The sequence below is a fragment of the Salvelinus sp. IW2-2015 genome, linkage group LG32 (genome assembly GCF_002910315.2).
Source record: "Salvelinus sp. IW2-2015 linkage group LG32, ASM291031v2, whole genome shotgun sequence".
Classification (NCBI taxonomy): domain Eukaryota; kingdom Metazoa; phylum Chordata; class Actinopteri; order Salmoniformes; family Salmonidae; genus Salvelinus; species Salvelinus sp. IW2-2015.
This window is the reverse complement of record NC_036871.1, coordinates 9,378,778-9,404,256: the sequence shown is the minus strand read 5'-3', so window position 1 is coordinate 9,404,256 and position 25,479 is coordinate 9,378,778. Positions and strand designations below refer to the sequence as shown.

Below are 25,479 nucleotides of genomic sequence, written 5' to 3'. Positions count from 1 at the left end.
AGTTGTTGAGAGAGATCATGTAGAGGGTCTGTAATTTTTATCATAGGTACACTTCAACTCTGAGAGACGGAATCTAAAACAAAAAGTCCAGAAAATCACATTGTATGATTTTTAAGTAATTCATTTTTGCATTTATTGCATGACATAAAGTATTTGATCACCTACCAAACCATAGAATTCCGGCTCTCACAGACCTGTTCGTTTTTTCTTAAGAAGCCCTCCTGTTCTTCCACTCATTACCTGTATTAACTGCACCTGTTTGAACTCGTTACCTGTATAAAAGACACCTGTTCCACACACTCAATCAAACAGACTCCAACCTCTCCACAATGGCCAAGACCAAGAGAGCTCGTGTAAGGACATCAAGAATAAAATTGTCGACCTGCACAGGCTGGGATGGGCTACAGGACAATAAGCAAGCAGCTTGGTGAGAAGGCAACAACTGTTGGCGCAATTATTAGGAAATAGAAGAAGTTCAAGATTGATGTCAATCCACCCTCGGTCTGGGGCTCCAGCAAGATCTCACCTCGTGGGGCATCAATGATCATGAGAAGGTGAGGGATCAGCCCAGAACTACACGGCAGGACCTGGCAATGACCTGAAGAGAAGCTGGACCCACAGTCTCAAAGAAACCATTAGTAACACACTACGCCGTCATGGATTAAAATCCGCAGCGCACGGCAAGGTCCCCCTGCTCAAGCAGGCGCATGTCCAGGCCCGTCTGAAGTTGCAATGACCAATCTGGATGATCCAGAGGAGGAATGGGAGAACGGTCATGTGTCTGATGATCAAAAAAATAGAGCTTTTGGTCTAAAACTCCACTCGCCGTGTTTGGAGGAAGAAGAAGGATGATACAACCCCAAGAACACCATCCAACCGTGAAGCATGGAGGTGGAAAACATCATTCTTTGGGTGCTTTTTCTGCAAAGGGACAGGACGACTGACCGTATGAGGAAGATGATGGGCCATGTATGCGAGATTTGAGAAAAACCTCCTTCCCCTCAGAAGAGGCATTGAAGATGCGTGGCTGGGTCTTCCAGATGACAAGATCCCAAACACACGCCGGGCAACGAAGGAGTGGCTCGTAAGAAGTATTCAAAGTCCTGGAGTGGCCTAGCCAGTCTCCAGACTCAACCCAAATAGAAAACTTTGGAGGAGCTGAAAGTCCGTTTTGCCCAGCCGACGCCCCGAAACCAAGATCTGAGAAGGTCTGTGGAGGATGGGCCAAAATACCCGCCAGTGTGTGAAACCTGGTAAGACTACAGGAAACGTATGATCTCGAATTTCAAACAAAGGATTCAGTACCAAATATTTTAAGTTCTGCTTTTCTGATGTATCAAATACTTAATGTTTGCAATAAATGCAATTAATTCTTAAAAAATCATACAATGTGATTTTCGGATTTGTTGTTAGATCCGTCTTCACAGTTGAAGTGTACCTATGATAAAAATTACAGCCTCTACATCTTTTAAGTAGGAAAACCTTGCAAAATGGCAGTGTAATCAAATACTTGTTCTCCCCACTGTATATATGCCTTAATTCCTCAATTTAGACTCTTCGATTTCATTTAACACCCAATTTGATAGCTCCTATAAACTTAATGTTGGTGCTCATGGGTCATTTCACATGGAAATGACCAGTAGCAAAAAAAATAATATATATAAAATAAAAATCTCTACGGGTCCATAGGCACTTTCTATTTAGGTAAACTATCCCTTTAAGGGCCTTCAGCACCTACTATCAAAACAATTGTGTGACTAAACAAAAAATAGGCTTCTGTGTCAAATCAGTCTCAGATTGAACTGTGGTGACAATGGCTCAGATCTGTTGCTGGAACACGAAAACACTCCAGCACCTAATACTCGTGGGAACACAGAGCCAAGTCAGCCCAGTCATGCCTATCCATGTAGACACGCTGGCACCTGGTTAGAGGGGAAATGAAGATGTAATCTGTGATCACTCTGCTTCCCCCTCTGCCCCCCCCCCCCCTCCCAGGCGTCTGCTTATGTCCCACTGATCAAAGCTAGCACTAACCAACTGTGCTAACAAACTGGTGCTAGCCACGATACTGGCTGTGACAGGTGGCTGCTATGGTCGTCTGTCATCATGACCGTTGATAAATATGGTCATGAGTAACACCCAAAATAGTAAGTGACACACCCCCCCCCCCCCCCCCACCCACCTAAAGCACATAGCCATAAAAGAGCTGTTATCGGACCGTTACAATTTCATAAATCAGGGCCCGTATCCACAGGAGTGCTGATCTAAGATCAGTTTAGAACAAAATGAATGTGATTGTATGGACAGTTGGGTAGCTGATCCTAGATCAGCACTCTCACTCAGAGATTCGAGCCCAGATCTCTAGGCCTAGAACGGGGGTCGACAAATAGCAGCCCGCGGGCCAAAACCATCCAGTGTGACATTTTTGGGACCTCCAAAGTTGTCAATTTATTTATTTTATAATTGTTTGGGGGTAAAAGCATTAATATCATCAGGAATTCAACCCCCCCCCAAAAAAAGGTATTCGTACCCCTTGACTTATTCCACATTGTGTGTTACAGCCTAAATTCAAAATACATTTGATTTTCTCACCCACCTATACACAATACCCCATAATGACAACGTGAAAACATGGTTTAGACATTTTTGCAATTTTATTGAAAATGCAGAAATATCATTTACATAAGTATTCCCACCAGGCAATTCATGTTAGAATCAYCTTTGGTAGCAATTACAGCTGTCTTTCTGTGTAAGTCTCTAAGAGCTTTGCACACCTGGATTGTACAAAATTTGCACATTATAATTTGTCAATTCTTTAAGCGCTGTGAAGTTGGTTGTTGATCATAGCTAGACAGCCATTTTCAAGCCTTGCCATATATTTAAGGCGATTTAAGTCAAAAATGTAACTAGGCGACTGAGGAACATTCAATGTTGTCTTGGTAAGCAACTCCAGTGCATATTTGGCCTTGTGTTTCAGGTTATTGTCCTGCTGAAAAGTGAATTCATCTCCCAGTGTCTGTTGGAAAGCAGACTGTACCAGGTTTCTCTCTAGGATTTTGCCTGTGCTTAGCTCCATTCTGTTTATTTTTGTATCCTTGCCGATGACAAGCATACCCATAACATGATGCAGCCACCACCATGCTTGAAARTACGCAGAGTAGTACTCAGTGATGTGTTGGATTTGCTCCAAACATAATGCTTTGTATTCAGGTCATGAAGCTCMTTTCTTGCAGTTTTACTTTAGTGCCTTATTGCAAACAGGATGCATGTTTGGGTATTTTTTTTAATTCTGTRCAGGCTTCCTTCTTTTTGCTCTGTCAACTGTTTGTTTTATGGAGTAACTACAATGTTGTTGATCCATCCACAGTTGTCTTATCACAGCCATTAAACGGTAACTGTTGTAAAGTGACCATTGGCCTCATGGTGAAATCCCTGAGTGGTTTCCTTCCTCTCTGGCAATGAATTTAGTGTTCCTTCCTATCTTTGTAGTGACTTGGTGTATCAATACACCATCCAAATTGTAATAATTAACTCCACCATGCTCAAAGGGATATTCAAGGTCACATTTTTACCAATAGGTGTCCTTTGTGAGGCATTGGAAAAACTCCCTGGTCTTTGTGGTTGAWTCTGTTTGAAATGTACTGCTCGACTGAGGGATTTGTATGTGTGGGGTACAGAGATGAAGTTGTTATTCAAAAAAAAGTGTAAAAAAATAAAATAAAATCACTATTATTGCATACAGAGTGAGTCCATGCAATTTGTGACAAATTTTTACTCCCAAACTTATTTAGGCTTACCATAACAAAGGGCTTGAATGCTTGACTGAAGATACTAGTGTTCATTTGTAATTATACTGAACAAAAACACAATTTCAATGATTTTACCGACAGTCACAGTTCATATAAAAGGAAATCAGTCAATTGAAATAAATAAATTAGGCCCTAATCTATGGATTTCACATGACTGGGCATAAGCCCACCCATTGGGGAGCCAGGCCCAGCCAATCAGAATGAGTTTTTCCAAACAAAAGGGCTTTATTATAGTCATAAATACTCCTCAGTTTCATCAGCTGTCTGGATGGCTGGTCTCAGATGATCCCGCAGGTGAAGAAGCCGTATGAAGAGGTCCTGGGCTGGCATGGTTACACGTGGTCTGCGGCTGTGAGGCTGGTTGGACGTACTGCCAAATTCTCTAAAACAACATGAGACAATTTCTCTACAATAAACTAACATTAAATTCTCTGGCAACAACTCTGGTGGGCATTCTTGYAGTCAGCATGCCAATTGCACGCTCCCTCAAAACATCTGTGGCATTGTGTTGTGTGACAAAACTGCACATTTTAGTGGCCTTTTATTGTCCCCAGCACAAGGTGCACCTTTGTAATGATCATGCTGTTTAAATCAGCTTCTTGATATGCCACACCTGTCAGGTGGATTGATTATCTTGGCGAAGGAGAAATGCTCAATAACATGGTATAAACAAATTTGTGCGCAAAATGAGAGAATTAAGCTTTTTGTGCATATGGCACATTTCTGGGATCTATTTCAGCTCTTGAAACCAACACTATACATGTTGCGTTTATATTCTTGTTCAGTATAATTGGAGAAAAATTCAAAAAACATAATTACACTTTGACATTATGGGTATTGTGTGTAGGCCAGTGAATCTCAATTTAATCATGCTGTAACAACAAAATGTGGCAAAAGCCAAGGGGTGCGGACACTTTCTGAAGACACTGTATGTGATCGTGTYTCAATGTAAGCAAAGCATGAAATGATTGTTATTTTCAAATACAATTTATTTTTGTGCTTAGTTGTGATCAATTTGCAGTGTACAAATTATGTTCGGCCCACCCGCCRCTCTGAATAAAAATGGTCCGCGGCGGAATCTAATCTAGTTACCTACCCCTGGCCTTAGGACATGCCATGGGAATAGGCTAATATTGGAGACTACTCACTCTCTGTAACAACTGAATCAAGATCAGCTCTCTCTAGCTCTAAAGCATAATGAGCTGAACGTAAACAGGCCCCAAACCAAAAGTTAAGGGCATGGTGTTCAGTACCAACAACAAAGCATGAGTTACAGCCTTGTTGTAGTCCATGGTGTTGAACAAGCTTAGGTAGAAACCCACTGTATCGGAGCAGAGGGCGCCAGACACTTTAGCTAATGGCCGACTGAGGTAATTTAATTACTGGACAAAAGGCCCACTCTTAAAAGAATAATCACTCTGGCCACACAGTGCGCTTCCATTCAKTTCCCATTTCCGTTGGTTCCCCCTCGCCTCCATATAATTCCAGCTAATTAATGACCTATGGCGGCAACACAGTCTTAAAGACTAAGCCAATACCTATTATTCTGAACACATTCTTAAACACCGGCCGAGATCGCAATAGGCTATTTACTACAATTTCACGCTTAAATTCTAATTTTCAAATCAGTCATACTCGGCGGGAAATCCGCAAATATGACAGTTTGTCATATATTATGACCATCTCATAAGATCTGATAATAAAAACGGGTGATTAGCCTTTCTCCAGGCAGCTCATACATCCATCATACTCCGCAGCTATTCAGCCTCGTTAGCCCCCCGAGCCAAAGTCTAGGCAAAGGGGTAATAGAGATTGGCTATCGCCAGATGCCTTGTATTGTTCTGCTTCAATAGCGCTGGATTGCAAAATCAAATGGAGTATGACAGGGGGGAGATCTAGGTTGCAGCTGTAAATAAAAATAAAGAATAGTAGAAGTTGTGTTTTTTTCCCCCCAACATTATATTTGCCCTGTGTTTCCTGGTGGATAATTAGGAGTGTGACAAATTCTCACTCATGCATTATTTGTTTACCGTAGTGCATATACAGCCAGGAGTGAATAAAAGTGTGTGATTAGTTGAGGAGGAGCAAGATACGCTCAGTTTCTATTGAAGACCTGCATAGACATTATTCATGAAATGTCRAGCATACTGTATGAGGGACCCATGTGCTAACTTTTCACAGCAACTAGAAATTTACAGGCTGATCAACTAAATGCKTCAATGACTGTACAGAACTACCGTTTCAAACAAATGCATGACAAAACACAAACATCAGAATCTTGCAGCGTTTGTGAAGAAATGACAGGAAGTGAATGAGTTAAAGCAATTAAGTTGTAAGTGCTCTTTTTAGGCCAGATTACCGTAGCTGGGGGGGATTTTCCTGGCTTGGAGACAACTGCAGCTTTGATGGCCCATGAAAGCGCTCATTCACGTCTACCCTGGCATGAGGTCTAGACATCTGAGAGAGAGTCAAGGCAGTAAACGAGAAACTACAAAAATCGGCTGACTTGTACAGCCTAGCCCAAGCAAGTGCAGATATTTCTCTGGTGTCAGAGTTGAGGTGGCAACCGTGTAACCAAGCGCTCAGATACCAGATTTGTATTGGCATGTGGAAATGGGGCATGTGGAAGTAGCCTGTTTCTTGGTGGAAAGGTATCTTGTTAAGCGGCCTATTTTCCTCATGGGAGTACACACAAGCCTCTACTGTCAGTGAAGCGAGACAAAACAAACAATCTGTTGTCAGCAGACAAAACCATGCCCTTTTCAGTTAGAGAAGGGCAGACGGCAACCCCTTTGCAGGCAGTTTTGAGGGAGGTTGTTGTTTGGGGGAAAAAAAGGTCTTGTGATGGTCTGATTCTAGCCTTATGACTGGTGACGGGGTAAAAAAAAAAAAAAAGTTACATGTCGGGATATTATTTTTGACAATATATCGCAATATTATTTTTGGCGGTATCACAATAATTTTGTGTTAGTCGGCTGTGCCAGCGGCAAAATTCCAGTATTTTTCATCCTATAGCTTGTTCTCCATCTTCTTTAAAAAAATAATAAGACAATCTGTTGTCAGCACTTTTATTTCCATGACTGTTCAAAGCTCATTTTCTCGTCCCTCTGCTGCAGACATACAGTGAGCAATACATGTATAGAACATCGAATCACAATATCGACATGCCTTCATATTTAAAAAAAATACATATTGTATCGCCCCTACGTACAGTTGAAGTCGGAAGTTCACAAACCTTAGCCAAATATATTTAAACTAAGTTTCACAATTCCTGACATTTAATCCTAGTAAAAATTCTGTCTTAGGATCACCACTTTATTTTAAGAATGTGAAATTTCAGAATAATAGGAGAGAATTTTTTATTTAAGCTTTTATTTCTTTCATCACATTCCCAGGGGTCATGCTACCAAATACTAATTGAGTGTATTGCCTTTAAATTGTAAACTTGGGTTAAACGTGTCGGGCTAACCTTCACAAGCTTCCCACAATAAGTTGGGTGAATTTTGGCCCATTCCTCCTGACAGAGCTGGTGTAACTGAGTCAGGTTTGTAGGCCTCCTTGCTCGCACATGCTTTTTCAGTTCTGCCCACAAAATTTCTATAGGATTGAGGTCAGGGCTTCGTGATGGCCACTCCAATACCTTGACTTTGTTGTCCTTAAGCCATTTTGTCACAACTTTGTAAGTATACTTGGGGTCATTGTCCATTTGGAAGACCCATTTGCGACCAAGCTTTAAACTTCCTGACTGATGTCTTGAGATGTTGCTTCAATATATCCACAATTTTTCCTTCCCTCATGATGCCATCTATTTTGTGAAGTGCACCAGTCCCTAGTGCAGCAAAGAACCCCCACAACATGATGCTGCCACCCCCGTGCTTCACGGTTGGGATGGTGTTCGTCGGCTTGCAAGCCTCCCCCTTTTTCCTCCAAACATAACGATGGTCATTATGGCCAAACAGTTCTATTTTTGTTTCATCAGACCAGAGGACATTTCTCAAAAAAGTACTATGTGCAGTTGCAAACCATAGTCTGGCTTGTTTATGGCGGTTTTGGAGCAGTGGCTTCTTTGCTGAGCGGCCTTTCAAGKTATGACGATATAGGACTCGTTTTACTGTGGAGATAGATACTTTTGTACCCGTTTCCTCCAGCATCTTCACAAGGTCCTTTGCTGTTGTTCTGGGATTGAGTTGCACTTTTTCACCAAAATACATTAATCTCTAGGAGACAGAACATGTCTCCTTCCTGAGCGGTATGACAGCTGCGTGGTCCCATGGTGTTTATACTTGCGTACTATTGTTTGTACAGATAAACATGGTACCTTCAGGCATTTGGGAATTGCTCCCAAGGATGAACCAGACATGGAGGTCTACAATTATTTGAGGTCTTGGCTGATTTCTTTTGATTTTCCCACAATGTGAAGCAAAGAGGCACTGAGTTYGAAGGTAGGCCTTGAAATACATCCACAGGTACACCTCCAATTGACTCAAATGATGTCAATTAGCCTGTCAGAAGCTTCTAAAGCATGACATAGTTTTCTGGAATTTTCCAAGCTGTTTAAAGGCACTGTCAACTTGGTGTATGTAATCTTCTGACCCACTGGATTGGTGATACAGTGAATTATAAGTGAAATAATCTGTCTGTAAACAATTGTTGGAAAAATTTACTTGTCATGCACAAAGTAGATGTCCTAAAAGACTTACTAAAACTATAGTTTGTTAACAAGAAATTTGTGGAGTGGTTAAAAATAATATTAAAAAAAATAAGTTGTTTTAATGACGCCAACCTAAGTGTATGTAAATTTCCGACGTCAACTGTATCGTGACAATATCGTATTGGGAGGTCCCTGGCAATTCCCCGGCCAACTTAGTATCATTACGGGTATTCACAATGGAGAGCGTTCAACCTAGCTGGCCTTAAAAATCTGTTCGAAAAGATGGAGACCTTAAGATGAGCATCACTAGCAGTCTGTTCTTTAGCCAACTCCTCTTTGTGTTAGGCCTAAGTCTTCTATCTAGTTCAGTGTTTCTCAACCGGTCTGTGGGATGCCGCTGACCACATCCCTGAGATGGTTCTGCTAATTTAGTCAGCTCTAGTCTACATACAGTAAGCAGCCCACCAAGGAAGAAAGAAAAGACAGCTTCCTGCCGGCACTTGACTCAAGAGGGACCATAGCTTGCCAGCCCCTAGTACAAAAAAATATTGAGAAACAAGTTATTTCAAATCAAATGTATTTATATAGCCCTTCTTACATCAGCTGATATCTCAAAGTGCTGTACAGAAACCCAKCCTAAAACCCCAGTGTTTCTTAACCACTGGTTAGGCTGTGGCCCAACACTGGTCTCTAGGATACTAGTCCCTCAGATGGTTAGCGTAGCTGACAAGGATTTAGTCAGTTCTTAAGTGCTAGTTTTAATTTAAGCGATCCTCCAAAAAAGTACCATAGCATGCAAGCATGTCTTGAGTCTACAGTACATAAAGTATGGTACCAGGCTACTGTATCACTGCAAGCTTAACAGACACTTGTAAGGGTACAAATCATAGTTGACAGTATGAGCTTACCTTGTCAGTTTAGGAAAAATAGACAGCTTCCATCACATCCATCCCCCCCAAAGAACTGGCAGTTACACAAGAATATAGAGCAATTTACAGACGGCAGGCCATAGACACTAATAATTCAATGCCTTGTTAAATGGCTGCTCTGTGGGGTGGACAATTGATTTGACCGGATCTCTTGGCAGGACTTGTCATTGACTAAGCAGGGGAATATCTTCTCAATAACAGCACAGATTTTTCCATRGCCACCACCACTTAAGAGATGGTAAGGCAAGCTGATCATGTGGGAAACCACACTATCGTCCGCTATCCAAAGTTTTTTTTTTTTATCCCAGAAAAATAAAGTTTATATAACAATGCAGCTGTACAGTGACATGGAAAAATATTTGCACCCTTTCTGATTCTATTTATATATATATAATTTTTTTTTACACTGAATCTTATCAGATGTTAAACCATAAACTAATATTAGATAAATGGAACCTGAGTGAACATTAACATAATTATTTATCAACATTAGAGGTCATGCAACACCCAATGCCTGTGTGAAAAGTAAATTGTCCCTTACACTCAATAACTGGTTGTGCCTCCTTTAGCTCCAATGTCTGTAACCAAACACTTCCTGTAGTTGATGACAGCCTACAGGGAGGTCAGCCGGGACAACAACCTCTCCCTCAAAGTCAGAAGGACCAAGGAGCCAATTGTGGACTACAGGAAACAGGGGGCGAGCACGCCCCCGTCCACGGGGCTGCAGTGGAGTGGGTTGAGAGCTATAAGTTGCTGTGTCCAAATCAATAAGAACTAAAAAAAAGATTGGTACACAGTTGTGAAGGCACCTCCTCCCCCTCAGGAAGTTGAAGTTTTGGCATAGGTCCACATTTCCTTAAAAAGTTGCACCATTGAGAGCATCTTKATTGGCTGCTTGGTATGGCAACAGTACTGCCCTCAAATCGCATGGCGCTACAGAGGGTGGTGCGCACAGCCCGGTACATCACTGGGGCCAAGCTCCCTGCCATCCAGGCCCTCYATATTGGACGGTTTGAAAGGAAGGCCCGGAAAAGCCATAGTCTGTTCTCTCTAATCCGCACGGCAAGCGGTACTAGGCTCCTGAACAGCTTCTATCCCCAAGCCATTTAACCACCTTCTTGCCGGGATAAGCCTTTTAGATCTCCCGTGCCGGCAAGTTAAGGAGTGGCAGTACGTGGACGTCTATTTTAATAAATCCATTGAATATACACCATCACAATGAAAGCCGTTATTACATTTGTTTTAGGCAGGTCCTAAGAAACATAAAAGACTAATAAAAATTTATTTTCGAAAGAATCGAATGGCATATTGAGATGAATTATGTTATTGGTCTGTGCAGCCTATAGGGTACATGGCTGTGCCATACACATGAACTCAAGTTGTTTTGTTCATAAAAAGAGATGACACATTTAGCCTACCCTGATCAGTCAACACACATACTGTATATTTTCTAGTAGGCCATATGAAATGTAACAGAATAAAATACAAAAGAAAAATTCCCACACAACTTGCGTTAAGGCAATGTGTGGAACCGCTGTCATATAAATGTGATATATATATAAAAATAAAAATAAATAAAAAATGTTTCTTGCCCTCACTCCGCTTTGTTAAGGAGAAAGGCGTATGGTCTTACATTGAGAGCATCTTCGTCGGGATACCGATTGAAAATAGCAATGTCTATTTTCAAAAGCATGCATGYCCCGTGTTCATACTACACAACCTCCGCAGGCTTTTGGAGTTTCCGATACACTACACGTGTCAAACACATTCCAAGTAGGGCCGAGTGGCCGCAGGTTTTTGCTCTTCCCTTGTACTTGATGAATTAAGGTCACTAATTAGTAAGGAACTCCCCACATCTGGTTGTCTAGGGCTTAACTGACAGGAAAAACCAAAAACCTGCAGACACTAGGCCCTCCATGGAATGAATTTGACACCCCTGCTATACACGATCGGGCAAAACAAATAGACCCACACTTGATTTAGGCTACATTATAGCATGTTAAAACRTATCTGATCAGTGATAGATGAGCAAACAGATACAACCTCCACTTACTTGCCCAGATMGAGAATTAACCAAATATACAGATTCAGTGAAACAAAAATCACATTGATTGAGTAAGACAAGTCACAAGCTTTTTGTCAGGAGTAGTGGATCATTTCTCTTCACTCGCAGTCATTTAGTAGGCCCAGCCAAGCCCTACTATCAGAACACTTTGCCAGCATGTCATGATCAGTGCTAACAAATGAGCCAACGAGACAAGATCATCATGAGCAGCACTCACCTCGTCGAACACTTCCACAGCCTAATTGTAGCCTAACCKGTCTCCATTTGGATATAAATCGATTTATCTAGRCGAGTCCYCWCGCTTGTCTCAAAGCAGCGCGAAAAGGTGCTGAAATAGTTGACCACACGCAGGTAAGCTATTGCTTCAAATGTATTATAACAAGTCTCAGTAAGCAACAATGATGCCTTCAATTGCATTAGCCTACTTTATTATAATATTTGTCATTCAGTGATATTTATTCACACAGTCATTCTTTATGGATCCATCCAGTTGTGGTTAACACAGTGCATGTAGTAGCCAAGTTGAAGATAAGATGTATTTTTAAACCTAGGATGGTAAGGATGTATTTTTAAACCTAGGATAGTAACTACGCTGCCTAGCAACCATTAAGAGCTCAAGAGAGTAGTGCGCATAGATGCAAAGCAGGGTTCTATCATATATCCTGACACTTAGTCAATCTTAGGCCGATACACAGTGCATTCGGAAAGTATTCAGACCTTGACTTCTTCCACATTTTGTTATGCTAAAGCCTTATTCTAAAATTGTAGACATAAAAAAAAAAGTCTACACACAATACCCCATAATGACAAAGCAAAAACAGGTTTAGAAATGTTTGCAAATTTATAGAAATAAACTGAAATATGACACTTACATAAGTACTCAGAACCTTTACTCAGTACTTTGTTGAAGCACCTTTGGCATCGTTTACAGCCTTGAGTCTTTTTGGGTATGATGCTATGAGTTTGGCACACCTGTATTTGGAGAGTTCCTCCCATTCTTCTCTGCAGATCCTCTCAAGCTCTGTCAGGTTGGATGGGGAGCGTCATTGCACAGCTATTTTCAGGTCTCTCCAGAGATGTTCGATCGGGTTTAAGTTCGGGCTCTGGCTGGGCCACTCAAAGATATTCAGAGACTTGTCCCGAAGCCACTGCTGCGTTGTCTTGGCTGTATGCCTAGAGTCATCTTATTGGAAGGTGAACCTTCTCCCCAGTCTGAGGTCCTGAGTGCTCTACAGCAGGTTTTCATCAAGGATCTCTGTACTTTGCTCCGTTCAGCTTCCCCTCAATCCTAACTAGCCTCCCAGTCCCTGCCGCTTGAAAACATGCCCCCAGCACAATGCTGCCACCATGCTTCACCGTAGGGATGGTGCCAGGTTTCCTCCAGATGTGACGCTTGGCATTCAGGCCAAAGAGTTCAGTCTTGGTTTCATCAGACCAGAGAATCTTGTTTCTCATGGTCTGAGAGTCTTTAGGTGCCTTTTGGCAAACTTCAAGTGGGCTGTCATGTGCCTTTTACTGAGGAGTGGCTTCCATCTGGCCACTCTACCATAAAGTCCTGATTGGTGGAGTGCTGCAGAGATGGGAGAACCTTCCAGAAGGACAACCATCTCCACAGAGGAACTCTAGAGCTCTGTCAGAGTGACCATTGGGTTCTTGGTCACCTCCCTGACCAAGGCCCTTCACCCACAATTGCTCAGTTTGGAGCTGGCCGCTCAGCCAGGAAGAGTCTTGGTGCGTCCATACTTCTTCCATTTAAGAATGGAGGAAACTCTTTGTACCCTTCCCCAGATCTGTGCCGCGACACAATCCTGTCTCAGAGATCTACAGACAACTCCATCGGCCCACTGTGCCATAAAGAAATTCTTTAACTCAACGAAATTTGTGGATTTTCAAGCATGAACTGCTTGTTTCAAGTCCGAACTGCTTGTTTCAAGTCCTGCCACAACATCTCTAATTGGGTTTAGGTCTGGACTTTGACTAGACCATTCCAAAACGTAAAAGTTGGTTGCTTTTCAGCCCTTCTGAGAAACTTGCTTGTGTGTTTCGGATCATTGTCTTGCTGCAATACTCGGCTGCGCTTCAGCTCACGGACGGATGACCTGACATTCTTATTAGAATGATCTGCATACAGAGCAGAATTCAGGGATCCGTCAATGATGGCAAGTCATCCAAATCCTGAGGCAGCAAAGCATCTCCAAACCATCACACTACCACCTAGGGAGGGTCATGAGTAAGTACTCAAACCCAACATCAAAACTTACTACATATATATTTTGGCTTATAAATTAAAGATGTACCCATAGATTCTTGAACATAACTTTTAAATGCCTCAAGCTTAGTTCAACTGTCGTACACCAACAGAACCCAAAATATAAGCTTGGTTTTACGCCATGTTTGTAAACAACGTCAAACACTTTATAGCCTCAAAACTTATTTTCATGTCATGGAGTCAGTCCTTGCATCCATAGCTCAGTCTATGAATTTGAGAGGGTCCTCTCCAGCCCCATCCCTCAGTTTACCGAACCAGGGAGGCAGCGGTGCCATTGTTTCTGCTGTTTGCCGCTTTAACCAAATATATAATTTATTTTACAAAAACTGTAAAACTATTTGGTGGACTGTGCTTTGTAGCTGTCTGAACGGACAAGTGAAATTGTCTTGAAGACGATGTTCATTTGCTTTGACTCTAGTCTTCCATTTGTACATTTGCCGGGCACAACCAAGCTGAGCACCAAACCGTTCTTCTCCCCAAAATTCCCTTTCCCCTCTGTGTCTCGTTCACTCAATTGCATTCCGACCGCTCCCTCCACACAAGTCTATTTTCTGCTTAAGCTACCATTTAGAATTGGTTAGCCTACACTATAACCCACTAAACAGACCGGTTCCACACTGAAAATATGTGTATTTATCAGAATCATTAAGCATATGCCTACCCACCAGATGTCGTGGCCGTAATTCGTCAACATGCAGTGTTCAATGTGGAATTGTTCATCCATTTTTTTTAAATTCCAAACAGGCAGAATAAACTAAATGTCTGTATATCGAAAAGAAAAACAGATTTTGGTTTGTAACCCTGAAAAAGTGTCTTTCAACTCGCCAAATTGAGCCACGTTTCAAAATGATCACTCTGAGAATAACTGTTCCAGGCACGAGTGTGCATATGCACTGGCAACTTTTTTTCATTTATAAAAATATTCTGTTAATGTTTTTTTTACTATAAAATAGGTGTGTGTCTTGACTCTGATAACAGGCTCGTCTGCTAAATTAACAAAACACGGCTATGCCATTGCACATACATAGGCTTCTACAAGAAAGCGCAATGGCTGAGGTTACTGCCTTTTTGAAGATTGTGTTCCACCAGATAACGGTTTCAATAAATTAATCTTAAAATGGCACTTGCTTTTTTATTCAGTGAATATACTGTATATGGGGCAATTCAGCAATTAGGATTTGTTATCTGTAATAGTTATGATAAATTAGGCATTGTGATCTCTTGCCTAGTTAAAATAAACATGTAAAGTGTAGCTGAGCTGAAAGATCTCAGAATTGTTTTCATTTGCACAAAGTTTATTTCTCTCAAAGTTCTGCCCATTTTTTTTTTTTTTTTTATCTGTTAGTGAGCATTTCTCCTTTGCCAAGATAATCCATCCACCTTACAGGTGTGGCATATCAAGGATTTGATTAAACCGCATGATCATTACATAGGTGCGCCTTGTGCTGGGGACAAACCTGCCACTAAAATGTGCAGTTGTCTCACAACACAATGCCACAGATGTCTCAAGTTGAGGGAGCGTGCAATTGGCATGCTGACTGCAGGAATGTCCACCAGAGCGGTTGCCAGAGAATTTAATGTTTGTTTATTGTAGAGAAAGTGTCTCCAACATCATTTTAGAGAATTTGCAGTAACGTTCCAACCGGGCCTCGACAACCACAGAACACACAGCACAGCCCAGGAGCTCCACATACCTGCCGGGATGATCAAAGACTAGCCAGCTGATGAAACTGTGGATTTGCACAACTGAAGAATTTCTGCACAAACGGTCTCAGGGAAGCTCATATGCGTGCTCGTCATCCTCACCAGGGTCTTGACCCGWCTACAGCTCAGCATCGTAACYGACTTCAGTGGGAAAATGCTCACCTTAGATCGCCACKGGCACGGTGGAGAAGTGAGCTCGTCACAGATGAATCCCGGTTTCAACTGTACCCGGGCAGATGGCAGACAGCATGTATGGCGTTGTGTGGGTGAGCAGTTTGCTGATGTCCATGTKGTCAACAGAGTGCCCCGTGGTGGCGGTGGGGYTATGTCGTGCCATTCAACCGCCACCATCACCTCATGTTTCAGCATGWTAATGCATGGCCCCATGTCACAARGATCTGTACACAATTCCTGGAAGCTGAAAATGTCCCAGTTCTTCCATGGCCTGCATACTCACCAGACATGTCACCCAGTGAGCATGTTTGGGATGCTCTGGATCAACATGTAAGACAGCATGCTCCAGTTCCCGCCAATATCCAGCAACTTCACACARCCATTGAAGAGGAGTGGAACAACATTCCATAGGCCACTATCAATAGCTTGATCAACTCTATGCAAAAGAGATGTTTTGTGCTGCATGAGACAAATGGTGGTTATAACAGAGACTGACTGTTTTTCTGATCCACGCCCCTAACTTTTTTTAAAGGCATCTGTGGCCAGATGCATRTCTGTATCCCAGTCATGTGAAATCCAGATATGGGCCTAACACATGCATTTAAAAATTGACTTCCTTATATGACCTCAGTAAAATCTTTGGAAAAGTGTTGCAAGTTGCGCGAGATACATATATTTATTAGTTGTTCAGTGTAGATAAAACACACAATTTTTCCAGAACAGGCCTCGTGTTCTAAAATAAAAATGTTTCTCCTTTTGGGTACTTGCAAAAATATAATAAAAATCATGAGTACACGAACAGTCAAAAAAAAAAGTCAAATGCACATCCTTATTACCACCACAATGCTTGACCGTCGTTCTTACTGTGGAATTCAGTGTTTTGGTTTTTCCATCGGGATCCATGTCGTCCAAAAAGTGGACTCAAGTTTGCCGAAAAGTGCCTAAGGGCACCTGGATTATCGTAAAGACTCCTGGAAGAATGTTCTATGGCCAGATGAGTCAAAGAGAAACTTTTTTGACATGGTTCCTATTATGTCTGGCAAAAAAAAAAAAAAAACACTGCATTCCACAGTAAGAACCTCATACCAATCGTCAAGCATGGTGGTTTTGGTTAAACCAGACTGAACACTGCACACTATTGTGAAGTGAAACAACGACAAGCGTCCCATTTAGTCTGGTTAACCAGGCTACATGAACAACAGCAGCAGCTAATGAATTGACAGAGATCATTCATGAACATCTTGAGTGTTCCAACTGGCCTTTCTATGACACACCACTTCTGTGACAAGAGGCTGTCCCTAGGCAGTCTCGTGACAGTGTACCAGACTGCCAGCACTCACAGTGCACTGCAATTCTGAGGAGAAAGTCTGCCAGAGAGCAGTAGAGAAACTCAGTTCGCCCTAGAGCTGATAGTAGGATTCAGTTGCTGTATAGAAGGTGGAAATTAAATGAAAGGCAGGAGGAGAGCAGTGGAACAGTTCTGCCAGACTGCCTTATCCCTCTATTCTCTGATAAAATTGGTTGTAAAATGCTGCAGGCATGTGTCTCTCCCCTCCTTTTGTTAAGGCTTATGATGGGTGCTACCAGGGGTTTAACTATTTTTGTGTTGAGATGAAAATGTAATCCCCCCCCCCCCTCTTTTGATACAACTGTAAACTCTAAAGCGGGAGATAGAAGTCTGAAATTGGGAGTGACCGATCCAAAGGCTGTTTGGCCACAGGGGATTATAATCTTGCACTGCGGTAGCATCCCAGACTCCAGATAAAGAGGCCATTTATGGTTATTGACCAGCAAAGGAAGGTCTTCGCTGAAAAGTAATACRATTATCCGTTGTGACAGTGCCGGTCTACAGAAGCTCTGTTGTTTCAGCTGGGTCTCTCATAGGGATGTTGAGCAGTGTTATAAAAAGGGATAGTCACCCGCCTCGAATAAACGACACCTTCTCCCCCCCCCCCCTCATACTTAACCACACCAACCCCGGATCGCTCGTCAAACCCCTTGGAAACCGACAAGGGAACAACATGCGCGCGAGGAGAGCGGTCTCAACTACACTCCGGGTTGCGAAACAGTTCACAGCACCGTGATTAGCCTGTCAGTCATCGGGTCGCAACTGTGCACAAAATGTAGCGCAGAACTTCACGGGAAGACATTCTTCTTTAAAGTGGAAGCCAATGTCCATAAATACACCAATCAGGGCCCTAACTGCTCGAGATTAGGGCCATTAGCACTCTGCCCACAACAAATCCATTCCTGACACCTGCATTTCCACAAATCGGATCCAATCCAGTCGGCACTCAAATGGCATGTTTCAGAGTGGTGAGGGTGAGACACTTAGAGATGTACAGTAGCCACTCTGTACTGAATGCCACCCAATTAACATGACTCAGGCCTTTTTATAACCCCGGGAGGCTAAAAACAGCTCCATGGTGTCAAAAGGAGTTCAAAGGGAGTCGGAGTGCGCTGGATAATGGCGATAAAGAGAGAGAGCGAGCGAGCACAGAGTTGAACTTGGAGAGGAGTCAAGATGGCCACTCCTCAATTAACCCTACTAACGAGGCTAAATTAAATGATACAACCAGGCCTCGACCAGAGCCATACATTTGCATACACAGCTCTGGCCTAGACTATACAAAAAGGCTGTATTTCCGGACTCTTGACACCCGTGTGTAATTGACGCCAATGAACGAATTGGTGTTAGAGTAACAGTTTGTGTCATGCGACCTCACTTCAGATTGTACCTAGGGGGAAAAGTCCTATGTGATAAAAACAATTAAATCAAGCTCTAACCAACCACACTCACTGGCTATAACATTACTTGGTGACTAACTTAGCTCATTGCTCCTCGGGGAACATATGGGGACCATAGTGGAGACTGGTGTGGGCGGTAAACTTCGATACAGAGCCTAGTTAGTGACATGGGCCATGAGGTGACAGGTTTATAAACAGCGTTTATATTTACGAGGTTCTTAGCAAGCATAGCATGACTCCCCTCTAGAGTTACCGCCAATGGGGAAAGCATCCAGTCAGCCCCCCCCCACGTGCTCATGCACTTTACGTTTCTACAAAATATCTGTGTCATCCTTACCTGGCATAAGAGGACGCTAAGAATATATATACATACACACACACAAACGCTCAAAAAAATAAAGGGAACACTTAAACAATGTAACTCCAAGTCAATCACACTTCTGTGAATCAAACTGTCCCACTTAGAAGCAACACTGATTGACAAAAATGTCACATGCTGTTGTGCAAATGGAATAGACAAAAGTGGAAATTATAGGCAATTAGCAAGACACCCCAATAAAGGAGTGGTCTGCAGGTGGTGACCACAGACCACTTCTCAGTTCCTATGCTTCCTGGCTGATGTTTTGGTCACTTTTGAATGCTGGCGTGCTCTCACTCTAGTGGTAGCATGAGACGGAGTCTAACAACCCACACAAGTGGCTCAGGTAGTGCAGCTCATCCAGGATGGCACATCAAGCGAGCTGTGGCAAGAAGGTTTGGCTGTGTCTGTCAGCGTAGTGTCCAGAGCATGGAGGCGCTACCAAGGAGACAGGCCAGTACACAATCAGGAGACTGGAGGAGCCGTGGAGGCAACAACCCAGCAGCAGGACCGCTACCTCCGCCTTGTGCAAGGAGGTGCACTGCCAGAGCCCTGCAAATGACCTCCAGCAGGCCACAAATGGCATGTGTCTGCTCAAACAGTCAGAAACAGACTCCAGGAGGTGGTATGAGGGCCCGACGTCCACAGTTGGGGGTTGTGCTTACAGCCCAACACCGTGCAGGACGTTTGGCATTTGCCAGAGAAACACCAAGATTGGCAAATTCGCCAATGGCGCCCTGTGCTCTTCACAGATGAAAGCAGGTTCACACGCACATGTGACAGACGTGACAGTCTGGAGACGCCGTGGGAACGTTCTGCTGCCTGCAACATCCTCCAGCATGACCGGTTTGGCGGTGGGTCAGTCATGGTGTGGGGTGGCATTTCTTTGGGGGGCCGCACAGCCCTCCATGTGCTCGCCAGAGGTAGCCTGACTGCCATTAGGTACCGAGATGAGATCCTCAGACCCCTTGTGAGACCATATGCTGGTGCGGTTGGCCCTGGGTTCCTCCTAATGCAAGACAATGCTAGACCTCATGTGGCTGGAGTGTGTCAGCAGTTCCTGCAAGAGGAGGCATTGATGCTATGGACTGGCCCACCCGTTCCCCAGACCTGAATCCAATTGAGCACATCTGGGACATCATGCTCGCTCCATCCACCAACGCCACACCACAGACTGTCCAGGAGTTGGCGGATGCTTTAGTCCAGCCTGGGAGGAGATCCCTCAGGAGACCATCCGCCACCTCATCAGGAGTATGCCCAGGCGTTTAGGGAGGTCATACAGGCACGTGGAGGCCACACACACTACTGAGCCTCATTTTGACTTGTTTTAAGGACATTACATCAAAGTTGGATCAGCCTGTAGTGTGGTTTTCCACTTTAATTTTGAGTGTGACTCCAAATCCAGACCTCCATGGGTTGATAAATTTGATTTCCATTGATCATTTTTTGTGTGATTTGTTGTCAGCACATTCAACTATGTAAAGAAAAAAGTATTTAATAAGAATAATTCATTCATTCAGATCTAGGATGTGTTATTTTAGTGTTCCCTTTATTTTTTTGAGCAGTATATATATCTCACCAGATAACACAGATGATGCTAGCTACAGGATACACATATCGTTAAAGGCACAGATACCAAGCCACTAACAATATGCCTGGAAGAAAATCTAAATATTAGGAAAAGTGATTCAACCTCTGAGTAACGTAACAAGATATGAATGACACAGGGAGCAAAGAGCAGATAATAAAATAAGTTGTGAATGGGTCATATTTGAGTGTGCAATAAAATGGGCCATATAAATACACAAAACTTGCTTTCTCAATGTAGACAGAAGAAATGCATCAGAACCTGGTTAGACAGCCAGGGGTGTCCATCACGTCACCCTGCCTCAAACCTCAGAACTATTTGACCATGCAACACATAGTTCACTGCTCCAGTGTACAGAGACATTTGATCTGTGGACGGAACAAGCAGACGTATTGCCAAGTCAACAAATTATTGGAGTGCGCAGTAACGCTGGCCTTCTAGGCAGAGTTCCTCTGTTCAGTGTCTGTGTTCTTTTGCCCATCTTAATCTCTTCCTTTTTATTGGCCAGTCTGAGATATGGCTTTTTCTTTGCAACTCTGCCTAGAAGGACAGCATCCCAGAGTCGCCTCGTCACTGTTGACGTGTGCAAAGCTGTCAAGACAAAAGGGTAGCCATTTAATTTGATTTGTTTAACACTTTTGGCAACTACATTATTCCATGTGTTATGTCATAGTTGATGTCTTCCCTATTATTCTACAATGTATAAAAATAATAAAAATAAAGAAAACCCTTGAATGAGTAGGTGTTCTCTGTCAGAGTGACCATTGGGTTATTTGTCACCTCCCTGACCAAGGCCCTTCTCCCCCGATTGCTCAGTTTGGCCTGGCGGCTAGCTCTAGGAAGAGTCTTGGTGGTTCCAAACTTCTTCCATTTAAGAMTGATGGAGACCTTCAAATGGTACCCTTCCCCAGATCTGTGCCTCAACACAATCCTGTCTCGGAGCTCTACTGACAATTGCGTAGACCTCATGCTTTGGTTTTAGCTCTGACATGCACTGTCAACTGGGGGACCTTATATAGACAGGTGTCTGCCTTGCCAAATCATAACCAATCAATTGAATTTACCACTGGTGTACTCCAATCAAGTTGTAGAAACATCAAGGATGATCAATGGAAACAGGATGCACCTGAGCTCAATTTCAAGTCTCATAGCAAAGGGTCTGAATACTTATGTACATAAGGCATTTCTAAAAACCTGTTTTCACTTTGTCATTATGGGGTATTGTCTGTAGATTGATGAGGATTATAATTTAGTTAATCCATTTTAGAATAAGGCTGTAATGTAACAAAATGTGGGAAAAGTCAAGGGGTCTGAATTCTTTCCGAATGYACTGTATATGACTACATTGTGACGTTGTTTGTTTGTTTTGGACTTAGCCTAAACAGCCTGTTTGGACACACAATTTTTCCCCTCGAGGCAAGTCGAAGTCGGTACCCGAAGCCCCCTCGTCAGCGATTGGTCAACGGTAGGGTTTGATCAATGAAGTGCCTGTCGTTATTCAATGAGAGACGAGAGGCTCGGAGGAACAGAAATGGAGTCCCTGGAGATGGCGGAAACAAGATGGTGGTTAGGAGTAGTGCAGTATTATGATGAGGAGACGTGTACTTGGAAAACAGAGAGGGTGAGAAGGTCTAAGAGAGAGAGGGAAGAGGGTGAGCTTGAGTCAGGTAAGAATGGTGGAAAAATGGGAGATGGTTTGTTAAAAAAGGGAAGAAAGTGTAAGCAGAGGGATCTGAAGACAGGAGGAGAAATGGAAGTGAATGAGGGTGAAGTACCGGAGGTGGTAGGTGTGGTGAAGTTATCGGAGACTGAGTCTTGCACCGAGGGTCAGGATAAAGATGAGTCTGACAGTAGGAGTGGAGTTTATGGAAAAAGTGGACTCTTGCCTGATCCATTTGTGGTTTCACAGTGGGGGTCTTTTTAAAATTTATTTAAAAATAAGTTGGGTACTGTGGAATCTGTGAAGGTAACCAGAATGGGTTGTGATAATTGTTTGTGTTTCTGCTGGTCAGAGGGAGAAGGCGCTCGGAGTAAAACAAATGGGGGCAAGACAAGTGAATTGTTTCGCTCTCAAGAAAAGGGTGCCAATGAAAGAAGTGATAACTGGGATGGCAGTAAATATAAAACTTGACCAGTTGAACTGAAAGATTCCCGGGGTATGTGATGCGACGCAGAAAGGGTGGCGAGAGTGGGGAAACAGAAGAGTCGTTGTCTGTTCTTTTCAGGTTTGAAATTGTGTCTTTTCCCGCCAAAGTGAAGCTAGGATATATACAGTTGAAGTCAGAAGTTTACATACACTTAGGTTGGAGTGAATAAAAAAAAAAAACATTTTTCAACCACTCCACAAACTATAGTTTTGGCAAGTCGGTTAGGACTTCTACTTTGTGCATGACAAGTCATTTTTCCAACAATTGTTTACAGACAGATTAATTCACTGTATCACAATTCCAGTGGGTGAGAAGTTTACATACACCAAGTTGACTGTGCCTTTAAAACAACTTGGGAAATTCCAGAAAATGATGTCATGGCTTAAGAAGCTTCCGATAGGCTAATTGACATCATTTGAGTCAATTGGAGGTGTACCTGTGGATGCATTTCAAGGCCTACCTTCAAACTCAGTGCCTCTTTGCTTGACATCATGGGAAAATCAAAAGAAATCAGCCAAGACCTCAGAGAAAAAAATTGTAGACCTCCACAAGTCTGGTTCATCGTTGGGAGCAATTTCCAAATGCCTGAAGGTACTACATTCATCTGTACAAACAATAGTACAGATGAATAGCAAGTATAAACACCATGGGACCACCCAGCCGTCATACCGCTCAGGAAGGAGACGCGTTCTGTCTCCTAGAGATGAACGTACTTTGGTGAAAAAGTGCAAATCAATCCCAGAACAACAGCAAAGGACCTTGTGAAGATGCAGGAGGAAACAGGTACAAAAGTAACTATATCCACAGTAAAATGAGTCCTATATCGACGTAACCTGAAAGGCCGCTCAGCAAGGAAGAAGCCATTGCTCCAAAAAAAAGCCAGACTACTGTTTGCAACTACACATGGGGACAAAGATCGTACTTTTTGGAGAAAAGTCCTCTGGTCTGATGAAATAAAAATAGTACTGTTTGGCCATAATGACCATCGTTACTTTTAGAGGAAAAAGGGGGAGGCTTGCAAGCCGAAGAACACCATCCCAACCGTGAAGCACGGGGGTGGCAGCATCATGTTGTGGGGGTGCTTTGCTGCAGGAGGGACTGGTGCACTTCACAAAATAGATGGCATTATGAGGAAAATTATGTGGATATATTGAAGCAACATCTCAAGACATCAGTCAGGAAGTTAAAGCTTGGTCGCAAATGGGTCTTCCAAATGGACAATGACCCCAAGCATACTTCCAAAGTAGTGGCAAAATGGCTTAAGGACAACAAAGTCAAGGTATTGGAATGGCCATCACAAAACTCTGATTTAAAATGTCAGGAATTGAAAAACTGAGTTTAAATGTATTTGAAGGTGTATGTAAACTTCCGACTTCAACTGTATATACACACCATTATTGAGGTACGTTTTCCTGAGGTACGTATCGCAAGGCTTCACGGTGTCTTAATGTAACCTAGCCCTTGATCGTGACTCATTTCCATTACATATAAGAGTCATTGGACGAAGGCGTCTCCTGTAGTTTAAGAGCTGCGACGCTTGGTATGAACATTAACACGCATCACTTGTGGTACGGTTTTGGAAGCATAAGGACCTTACCTTTCATATCAGCGAGACATCATTTACAATTCAAAAGGTTTAATAGATACACACCTTTATAGGGTTAGGGTTGCCACACAACCATATTTCCATGTTATAGCGCTTGTTTACGTGACAAACAGATGGAAGACCGAATGGACTATACCTGTGCTAATTACCTGTGTTTTAACAAGACAGACATCACAAATGCGTTGTCACTGAAAAATACTGTCAGCTGCAACTGTTAAAACAGTGTACAGTAAGTGTGTATTTTAAATTTGTTTAATGATTTTGATGTGATATTAAAGTAAAGTAGAGGGCTATTTCTAGAACCGTACAGCAATTGAGAATCAGTTCACAATTCAAATGGAGTATTTGGCTGTTTTGGCTCCCAGAGCCAATTCACCCTTTAAAACAGAATATGTAAGGTCCTTGGACTAAGGAGTAACCTTAGGCTCCTTTAGTCCAATATTGGGCTAAATGTAACCATGACTGCGTCCGGACATCAGTGCAGTTTTGTGTAAACAGCGTAAGTGTATGGTTGGCATCTTCTGGCAAAAACACAATCTGACTGCAAATTGGATATATATCTATCACACACACTCTCACACCTGGGTTTGCCCTCAAATGCCAGTTTGTCACTTCACAGACAGAATTGTCACAAGATAACCCTAAATTGACAACCATGCTGACAAACGCTTAGCAATGATTCAACCCCTATTGGATGTCAGACTCATTTTCCTTGTTGTATTACCTTCTGCGCGCAGCATGATTAACATGGACAGTTAGAACGCAGTCTTACCTAGCTTCACCCGAGACTCCTCCAGCTTCTGGATTTGGTTCTCCAAGAAGAACATGGCCACTGCGAATGCCAACAGCGCCAGAAGCTGAAACTTTGGCGGCATCATGATCCTTAGAAGCCCCATCAAACAGTCCAGTGAGAACAGGTCATTCCTTGTTTAGAAAATACTACATAAAAGGAAGTGGAACGTTGTCAATCACAGCGCGAATTTGTGTCTGTGTATGGCCCTGTGCATTTGAATTGTTCTTGTCCAGTGTTTACATCCCTGGTTGTTCAGTAGGGAACACACTCAGATCCAAATGATTTGTTTCATAGGATAATGTACTCTCATAAAAGAGAACTGCATGAAACCTCAATACCGTCTTGACGTTGAGATGCCCCCCCACACACACACACGGGTTTCAACAGAAACGGCCTTGTGTTCCTCCGTGTCCGCGATTCTTCCTCTCTAGAGCTGTGTCCCGTTCAGTTCACTCCGCACGCCTATCTTCGTCGGATGATTTATATTAGTTACAAAATCCCTATTGGTGGAACCAACAGTCCACTAAATTGGATAGGCTTTTCATTGGTCAACAGTCAAGTCTGTTGTAACGGGATTGGACACATTTTAAACAGTTCTTGAATTTGGCAACAGGGGGCGGTGTCCACGTGCGAATGGA

At 42.8% G+C, this 25,479-nt stretch overlaps 1 protein-coding gene across 1 annotated transcript in view; it reads right to left on the bottom strand.

The window, feature by feature from the left end:
* LOC111956571 (heparan sulfate 2-O-sulfotransferase 1) overlaps positions 1-25,287 on the bottom strand; it is a 30,725-nt gene extending 5,438 nt beyond the window's left edge. The window contains exon 1 of the mRNA XM_023977053.2: positions 24,821-25,287. Within this exon, the coding sequence (XP_023832821.1) occupies positions 24,821-24,944 (124 nt within the window). The 5' untranslated portion in view covers positions 24,945-25,287. The remainder of the gene's footprint in view (positions 1-24,820) is intronic.
* Between the last annotated feature and the right edge of the window lie 192 nt (positions 25,288-25,479).